Here is a 10,372-nt window from a genome sequence, read left to right on the forward strand (position 1 = left end):
TACTAACTTTAACTCAAGCTAATGTATATACATTCTAAAATCTTTTTTTCCAGATGGGAAGACCTTGTAGATGATGTGGGTGTTTTATAGAAAATACGGAACAGTTACTTATCCACGAAGATGCCTACAGACAGATTGAATTTCTTAGTAGAACTGTAAGCAGTACATTAAAGTATCAAACTTCCACTTGGTTTAAGGGAATCTAAGTAAAATGTGAATTCGCAGCAAATTATCAGATCGATTTTTTAGCAAAAGTTTTTTCTTTCCCCCTTTCTTTTTCAGTGATTTGAACAAGAAATACAGACAGGAGAAATTCCAGCACAATCTGTAAACGAAAACATAATTTTTGATGTGTCATTTAACAAGAGGGCCATGAAGGCCCTGTATCGCTCACCTGACCTACTGACCTAAAGATCATCAAGATTAACATTCTGACCAAGTTTCATAAAGATATGGTCATAAATGTGGCCTCTAGAGTGTTAACAAGCTTATTTATGATTTGACCTGGTGACCTAGTTTTTGACCCCACCTGACCCAGATTTAAACTTGACCTAAAGATCATCAAGATTAATATACTGACCAAGTTTCATTAAGATATGGCCATGAATGTGGCCTCTAGAGTGTTAAGTAGCTTTTTCTTTGATCTGACCCGATGACCTAGTTTTTTACCCAACCTGACCCAGATTAGAACTTGACCTAAAGATCATCAAGATTAACATTCTGACCAAGTTTCATTAAGATATGGTCATAAATGTGGCCTCTAGAATGTTAACTAGCTTTTCCTTTGATTTGACCTGGTGACCTAGTTTTTGACCCCACATGACCCAGATTTGATCTTGACCTAAAAATCATCAAGATTAACATTCTGACCAAGTTTCATGAAGTTACAATCATAAATGTTGCCTCTAGAGTGTTAAAAAGCTTTTCCTTAGGCCTCACCAAATTAAAAAGTTGTTCATCGGATTTGCCGCACGTATATTTTCAGAAACACAAAAAAAATATTTTTTTTTTTTGGCTTGCGCTCGCCCCATTGAAAAAAATCAATCCAAATTTTTTGGTGCGCTACTTTTTACGGACCAAATAACTGTTCTAAGTTTCAAATCAGAAGCTTTAATAGATCTAGTAACACTCACATAGATATTTGATGTATCAAAAACTTTGTAAAGTCAGCTAAGAATGCTACATTTTCATAGCAGTAAATATTCAAGTCACATATGTATGTGATAAGAATGGTGTAAGGTTATGCACTGTTGTTTATTACATATTTTCTAACAGCATTTTTCAAAAGCATGCATTATTTGATTACAGTGTACTGTATGACAATGTTATTACCTTTTTTTCACGAGTTCGCTTTGTTGTGCGTCTGCAGGTCAGATTTTTTCAATCCCTGGGGACTTACTTTTTAATTTAAAAGGGCTATACATTCTATTTTAAGGTTTTTATTAGTCAGTCGAGAGCCAAATGAAGACAAATATATTTCTTCGCTCTTCACTCTCTCCTGATTTTCTCAAAAACCTAAAAAAATATTTAAATTATTTTTTCGCTCACCGCCTCAATTTTTTCAGAAAAAAATCCGATGAACAACTTATCAATTTGGTGTGGCCTTAGATCTGACCTGGTGACCTAGTTTTTGACCCCAGATGATCCAATATCGAATCTGTCCAAGAGTTTATTGAGAGTAACATTCTGACCAAGTTTCATTAAGATACAGTCATAAATGTGGCCTCTAGAGTGTTAAAAAGCTTTTCCTTAGATTTGACCTGGTGACCTAGTTTCTGACCCCAGATGACCCAATATCGAACTTGTCCAAGATTTTATTGAGAGTAACATTCTGACCAAGTTTCATTAAGATTGGACTAAAATTGTGACCTCTAGAGTGTTAATAAGCTTTTCCTTTGATTTGACCTGGTGACCTAGTTTTTGACCCCAGATGACCAAATATCAAACTCGTCTAAGATTTTATTGAGGGTAACATTCTGACCAAGTTTCATTAAGATTTGGCCAAAATTGTGACCTCTAGAGTGTTAACAGTCAAATTGTTGACGACGGACGGACGATGACGGACACAGGCCAATCACGAAAACTCACCTTGAGCACTTCCACGTGCTCTGGTGAGCTAAAAATTGAATTACACCTCTTAAAAGTGTCTTTGTCCCCTATTTTTATCCTTTGATATTTCATGTTCAGAAATCCACAGTTTCTTTTCAAGCTGACGACCAACCTGTGCAGACTACTTCAAAACTGACTTGTGACCTTAGCCATAAATCGTATCAACACAAAAAACATTTAAAGACCCATGTTCGTGCCGTTCATATCGGGAAAACCTTTTCGTGCTCAAAATGCGGAAAGATATACAAATATTCTACCCACAGAAACCATCTCGAAAAAGGATGTGGAGGCACGATAAATTCTGTTTGCAGTAAATGTAACAAACGTTGTTCAAGTCCCTATGGGTAGAAACAAGACCTTAAGTGGCACAAGAAACCGTCATTGAAAAAGTGAGTGGAAAGCACTTAACGAAAATCTTCACATTCAGCAAAGAAAAGCAGTAGCAACAAGACACAAAGTGAAAACAACATGACTGGGCCATCGAGTTACTACTGTTTGAATTGTACAAAAGTATTCCAATCTCGACGTCTTTTACATCTACATCGTATGTCCAATCATTTTCAAATGGACGGCACCTTACAGCAACCAACTTGTGCTGACCAAAATACCCCTTGGAGTCGTGATGGCATAAATGACGGATTGGGCCAGGCGTACGAGGCGAATGCACCCTTGATTCTGAAGCCCCATCGCTTAGGTCCCGTTCAATTGGTCTACAATTTTCCATTAGACAACTCATGTGTCATTAACTGATTAAGGAGATACCGCTGGGAACACACGCCTTTCGTTTAAATATCGTATTTGACTCGATTTTACAACACAGAGAAACAGGAGAGTATAGATACTTTGTTGCCTACAACAATGCCATTTTCGAGTGCCCTCTGTATGTGTCTAGATGAACAGATTTCCAACGCATTCGTCTGCGTCTAAGAAACTGAGATATTTTGTCAGAACTTCTACATCAAAGACCAGACAAGAAAAGGATTCCAGTCTTGGTCACCAACGTCCATTTCATGGTGTACACCACTTATTATCCTCTCGGGAATGGCAAACTTCCCGAATACCTATTGAAAAAAGATAGTTCTTATCCCTTGGTCAGAAATCAAAATACGGGGAAACCGTACAAAGACAACCTTTACGGCTTTACATCGAGGTCACAATATTAAATTTCTAGAAGGTTCTGTGAAATCATTTTTTTGAGAATGGTTGCAGACACCTCACAATCCTGAAAATGGATTAACATTTGAGGATTTTCCCGCATTCAAAACACAGTTTAACGTCAACCTCAACGTCTACAGTTTGCAAGAAGACGGATTCACGCGTTCAATGTATAAATCGAGAGGATTACAGGAAACCACCATGTACGTCAACCTGTACGAGAACCACCTTTCGTACATTCGCGATTTCTCTATGTACCCCCAAAAATATCAGTGCAAAACTTGTGATCATTATATCAAGCAACTGAGTGACCTTCATCGACATCAAAGGGTCTGTAGCAATAAGACCAAATACATCTACCCCAGTGGATTTTACTAGCAACCCCAGATAAGCCAATAATCCCTTTAGAATAATGCAGGAAATCGTGGGTGGTTGGTTTCAATTTATGATTTAAACCACTTACTGTTAATCAATCTTAAAATGAATAAAACATTTTAAAAGCTAACAAAATTATCTTTAATTTGATATAATTTTCATATACCTGAAAAATACTGATTTTATATCTTTATCAATGTAATTTGATTTTATTATCAAAATTCCAATACCCGCGATTATGCGAGTCCGCGGACGCGTGCCTAGAGGGGTCATTGTATTTCTATGCAAATGCGAGATGTTGCTTCCTCATGAATATTAATGAAGTTTTGTTATCCAATCAGAAAAAAGAACTGGCTTCACAATGGTGTAAATGATTATTTTCTAGAACAAAAAATGGCCGCTCTACGAAGGCATGAAGTTTACCGACTTTTGTAGAAAAGTTACCAGGTAAATATTATAATCATGTACATATTATTAAAATATAAATCTTTATCTTCAAAATGATACTAAAATTTTAAAAATCGGCCGAAAATTAATACCTCGCATTGTTATTTAAATTTGAAAGGTCATCAAATCTCGGCGAATGAAGCGCCGTGAATTATCGCCGCCATTTTGGAAATTTGCATGTGTGCTCTCGTCCAGAAAAAAACCAATAAAGTGGAAAGATAAAGCAACAAAAAAGTAGATATGTACTTAAAAGTACGAAGAACACATTTAAGAAATTAAAATATTAAAATTTATATAGTTTTTATCTATATAAATACGATAAATATTAGGCGAAATTACATCGCTGCCCGTGCGATGCCATTTACCGGTTGAACTTTGTCAAAATTTCTGTATAAAAGATCGATTTTCCCCCTTTCAAGACATATATTTTGAAAGTTATATCATTCTTCTATCAAAATTTATGTTTTACAACAAAAATGTATGAAATATTAACTCAATTTATCGTCGAATCTAGAAAGTGGTTTGAAAAATCTGTCCACGTTCTCGGCGGGCACCTGTCCCGGTCGCGCTAATTCGGACAAGCTGATTTTCGGATATAAAAATACTTATCCATTTGTAATAATTAAAACGTCGAGTAATAACAAAGAAATGAATTTTAAAGTATGTTATTCTATTTCTTACAGGTTGTTGGTATACGTGATACATATTTGAATGATGGAAAAACTGTGCCCAGGGGTTTTCTGTCATCAAATTAACTTGGATAGTGACAGTATAAATTCTGGCAAGATAGCAGCAATACCTTCAGAAACTTTAAAATATGGTGTTGTTATAGAATTAATAAGATATGCAACAAAAACTAAAACAGTAGCCAGTAAAGTTGAAGAATGGGTCTGTTCACTTCAGCCAGGCTTCCTAGAGATGAAGAGATCAACACTAAAAGCGCGCATAAAAAATGCTTTTGAAACACACAAGAAGATAGAACGCAAGAAAAAGGTTGCGTCTTATATGTCGTTATCAGAATTTCATAACGATGTATTTCTTCCATCTGGAAAAAAGCAATCGGTACAAAATAATCTTTGTGAAAAACCAACAACTGCTGAAACAGATTTATACATCTCCACAGAAAGTGCTCCGAAATCACAGGAAGAGACGGCAAAGAAATCCCCATGTGATTATGAAACAAAAGGTGATCCAAATTCCCATGAACAGAAAGAGACTGCTAAGAAATCCCCACCCCTGTTTAACAGTGAAACTGAAAGTGCTCCAGTCCCCCATGTTCAGACAGTGACTGCTAATATTGATAAATCCCCCTCCCAGTGTGACTTTGAAACAGAAAGTGCTCAAATCCCCCTTGTTCAGACAGTGACTGCTAATAAATCCCCTTCCCAGTGTGACAATGAAACAGAAAGTGCTCCAATCCCCCATGTTCAGACAGTGACTGCTAATAAATCCCCCTCTCAGTGTGACAATGAAAATGGAAGTGCTCAAAAATCCCATGTACAGCCAGAGACAGCAATTAGTGCGAAGAAACGCCACTACCCATGTGAAACAAAAAGTTCTCAGGCTGAAGCTAAGCAATATAACTTATTGCAGCATGAAATTGAAAAACGTCAAAAAGCCCTCCACAAGATGAAAACACTTGTGAAAACTGAACGTGAAACACTGGAACACATGAAAATGGTGAAGGGACACTTCTCGATAAGAAATGTTACCAAAAGAGATGAAACTGCAGCAAAAACAAGGAAAACTCTGCGGGACACTCAAGCTACGGTTTCCAAACAAAGGCGTCAACTTGAAAAAATGGCACAAACAAACCATGAACTAATCACCACTGTGCAGGACCTTAAGCGCCAAATGCAGAAGTTACAGACCAAACTTGAAAAGCTGAAGGACATTGACCAAAAGAAGACAAACGCACAAAAATTGACTAGTTATTATCGAACAACCTTAAAGAAGATACGTGAAAGCCCACATAGTAAAGAAGAACCTGGCAATGTTTACAAGAAAACTTTAATGAAGTCAGAGACTGAAATTGAAAATTTGAGAATTGAAAATGAGATGTTAAAAGAAACGCTCAATGAGAAAACAACCAGAACAAAAAATGAGGATGGAACATTTAGCAATGAAATAAGACTTTGTGTCATGGAACTTTTGGACTAGAAATAGCAGTTGAAAAGATACCGCATGCAATAGAAACTGTTTGTAAACATCTGTTTGGTATAAGCTACCAAAAACACGACCTACCCAACCGTACATCTGTCCAAAATATAGTTGATGAGGGCCACTTTCTAGCGAAGACATTTATAGCGGCTAAGATTGAAGAGTCGACAAACTTCGGAATAAACCGTGATGGCACAACAAGGCGGAAGGAGAAAATAGTTGATACATCTGTGACATTAGATTCTGGAGATATTATCAGCTTGGGCTTCACAAAAGTTTCTCGTGAAACAGCAGCAGTGATAACGGACGTAACAAAAAAACACTTTGAAGAACTTGCTCAGACTAGCGGTGCTAGAAATAAACAAATGGATAATGACTTCATTGCCAGATCATTAGAAAAGATAGCATTCACCATGAGTGACAGAGCCAGCAATGAGAAGCTTGCAGACAAGCTTTTGACAGAGTGGCGTGATGATATCATTAATCAGTGTGAAAATGAAACACAAAGAACAACTGTCCTCCATTTTCATTGTATGGCACATGTACTTCTCGGGTTCCATCGGTATGTGTGTGAAGACCTAAAAAAACAGGAAGTGATTTTAGTAGAAAAAGAAGGTCCAGTTGGTCGGGATCGTCTTCCAGTTTTTAAATACTGGTCAAAAAAGCAAAGTGTGATTGAAAGAGTAGTGTATACAACTTCTGGAATATTTGGTCCTGCAGGTGACCATCTTGGAATTCGTGACAGGTGGGAAGCCTACTGTGCAAGTAGAGGCATACGATCAGTCATTGGGAACTATAAAGACAATCGTTTCAACGCCGTTTTCCAGACATCGGCTGAAATTCTCCTTCACAGAGAAGACTTTCTTCACGTTTTGAAAACTGTTCAGAACCCGAACCTGAAATTGAAGGCTGTGCAAGCAGATCTTGAATCAGAAACCGTGCAAACAATGCTGAAATGTATGTCAGTTATGTATGTTAAAGTAACAGGACCATACTGGTGGCTAGTAACATCAAGTTCTGTAAGCTATCTTGAATTGTATTCATACATCCAATCCCTTGAGAAGTTCCTGAAAACCGGTGAAATAAATCCTGAAAATCTGTTGTTGGAAGATACAAAATGGCTGAATGACGATAACATGACAGTACCACACATGGAGAAATTTACGAAGAAACTCGCAGGTGTCGAGAAATCTGGCCTTCTGTTAACACTGTTAAGTGTCTGCTGCGGTGCTATGCTCCGGACTATCCAGAAACAGTTAGTCGATTTCCTAGAGGGAGGTCAGTACAGTCGGGCTCCAACCAAAGACGATCTTCAAAGAACGGCATATGCTCAAGTAACAAATCTTGGTTGTGAGCACCATTTCGGTGATCTGGACAGTAGCCAAAAACGACGTCCAAATGCTTCATTTCACCACCATTCTTCTGTCCAGATGTTAAAGAGAAACAGAAAGAAGCTGTTTCAATGGATTGGTGATATGAATACCGAAGAACAGGATGCACTTCTGAAAAGTGCTCGAAAAGGTGGTCGCGATTTAAGAAATCAACATAGAATTCATGATGCCGGTGTTCTCGATGAAATTGAAACCATGATGAATAATCAACCTAACATTAAACGCAGAAAAGTGTGTGACTCTCCAAACATTGACACTGAAGAAGAAGACGACTATGAGATGGAAGCACTTGAAAACTTGTTGCCAAAAACAAACTGTTTCAAAGATAATGAATATGTAGCAGTTGCCTACCAAGATGCTTGGTACCCTGGTGTTATAGTGAAATCTTCAAGCAATGAAATAGCAACTGTTAACTTTATGGCTCCTTGTAGAAAGCCTGGAACATTCATGTGGCCTGCTAGAAAGGATATTCAGTCAGTTGACAAACAATTTGTATTGAAGCAGGGCTTGATTCCAGAATGTTGCAACTCTGGTCGTCAGTGGTTCTTTTCAGAGTTTGTTGAAATAGACAAAGTGTATGCTATGTACAAGGACTATTATTTCAGTTGAACATGCTTTGTCAGTATATAGATAGTGTGGTCAAATTGTGTAAAAAGTAGTGATTACCAAAAATGCTATTTACTGAAAATTTCAAGCCGACAGATAGTTTTCATGTACTAAAATTCTCCAAGGTTACTGTGATTCTTGATTATTATTGAAGAAGTTGTTCTGTACAAATATAACATACTATAAAGATCTCATTGATGTTATCATGCATTTAATTTATTATTTATTGATATGTGATAGTTAATTGACTCTAAATAAAATATTTTTACATGATGAAATGTTGCTATATGATATGAAATTACAAACATTAAAATTGTTGAAATTTGACCATGCTTTTTTACTTTTCCTGTCCACTAGAGTCAGCTGATTTAAAATTAAGTGCCAGAAATGAATAGAGCAGGAAAAAATACATAAGTACACCAAATTTTATGAATATATGTCTGTGAATAAGAAAGTTATACTTATTTTAGTGAAAAAACCACCGAAAAGAGTTCCGTCGCGGCGTGTCTCCGAATGCCTATTTTATATAAGGAAATATTCTAAAAAATGACCGAAATTTGCGAACTTTAATTTTTCATAACTTTTGATCTAGTTAAGATATTTTCAAAATTTAAACTGTTTTGTGAAGCTATTTTCAAGCTCTTTTATTTACAATATATAACTTCAACATGGAAATACTTCTTAAAAATGGTCTGGGGTTGCTAATTTTACCAATCCAAAGAGAGTATTTTCGAGGAATTAGATCACTATGGAATTTATGTTCCAGAAGACCAACGTACGTTTCCTTGGTTCTCATACGAGGATTTCAAGGCGATACTTCAAAAGGTGAATGATCAGCCTACTGAGTTTCTACAATGGACCCAGCAGAACATGCCCATCAGTGTCCCCATCTGCAGCAATGTTCAAGGTCATACGGAGCCTATTTGTATCGTGGAACCAAATCAAGACCAACTCCTTCAATGTATGGTGGCGGTCATGACTAATATATCCAACACCGTTTACGAGTTGGTTAAAGATAAATGGGATTGGGTGTTGGAAGAAATCGATGCTAAAATGGAGAAGGAGACCGATTTTGAGAAAGTGTATAACGTAACTGAGGAAGGGTCAGAGGAAAAAAGTAACTAGAATGTGTCTGTAGGACACAGGGTGTGCCCCCCACTGGTACATTTGTCACAAATAAGGGGAAATAATTCAAATGTTTGCAGTCTTAATGGGGTATAGCCTCAACAAACATTTTATGAAAAGGATTCATTATTCTGAAACTAACTCTGAAAATAGGGGGCAGAGGCAGACAGAAAATAGGAGGTTCACAAGTTCATATCATGATAAAACTCGTGCAAGGTTTAATCAATTTATATGTAATACTTTTTGAGCTAGGTGCATAACAAAGGTGAAAATGTGCATTTTTGACTATTTCAGGGGCCATAACTTTGAAAATAGAGGCAGACTAAAAATTAAAGGTGCGCAAGTTAATACCATGATAAGACTCATGCAAGGTTTAACCAATTTGTATGTACCGTAGATACCCATGTATAATGCGCAGTTTTTTGACCCCCGGGACCACCCCCGAATCGTGGGTGCGCATAATACACAGGTATAGACAATTTTTTTAAAAAGGTAAAACAACAAATAAAACAATATTTTACTGGTTTTATTTTCGAGAAAACAAAAATCGATAGTACCGCGAGACCGATGCTGCTCTCCGCCGTGGAGATAAAATTTATTACCGGTGTCGATGTAAACTCTACTTTCGTTTTCCATCCACCTCAAAATTGACCAAAAATGTTTTTTTCCCAGGATTTTGGGGCAAAATCGGGGGTGCGCATTATACATGGGTATCTACGGTAATACTTTTTGAATCAAGCGTGTCACAAGGTGAAAATGTGCATTTTTTACTATTCAGGGGCCATAATAGCCTGGGAAGCTGTTGATAATATTTGTGCTTTGTCAGAAGAAATCATACCTAATATCTATGCATTAAAGATCACACTTAATTTGCGCTAATAAGTGTTAATTGGCATTCATGGAGTTTCTGATATTATCAACGCCTGGGGAAATCTGAAAGAGTTTCCATGTCACTGCTGATTATCAATTTTCTATAATTAGACTAATTAACATGTGATCATATT

General features: G+C 36.9%; 1 protein-coding gene across 1 annotated transcript; it reads left to right on the top strand.

The window, feature by feature from the left end:
- Positions 1-3,652: 3,652 nt before the first annotated feature.
- On the top strand, positions 3,653-6,246 carry LOC123553803 (uncharacterized). The gene is made up of 2 exons (XM_045343462.2): positions 3,653-4,086; positions 4,770-6,246. Exon 2 carries the CDS (start codon positions 4,798-4,800, stop codon positions 6,244-6,246), a length of 1,449 nt encoding a protein of 482 aa, XP_045199397.2. The 5' UTR covers positions 3,653-4,086; positions 4,770-4,797.
- The last annotated feature ends 4,126 nt before the right edge of the window (positions 6,247-10,372 follow it).

This window comes from Mercenaria mercenaria, chromosome 4 (assembly GCF_021730395.1).
Source record: "Mercenaria mercenaria strain notata chromosome 4, MADL_Memer_1, whole genome shotgun sequence".
Classification (NCBI taxonomy): Eukaryota; Metazoa; Mollusca; class Bivalvia; order Venerida; family Veneridae; genus Mercenaria; species Mercenaria mercenaria.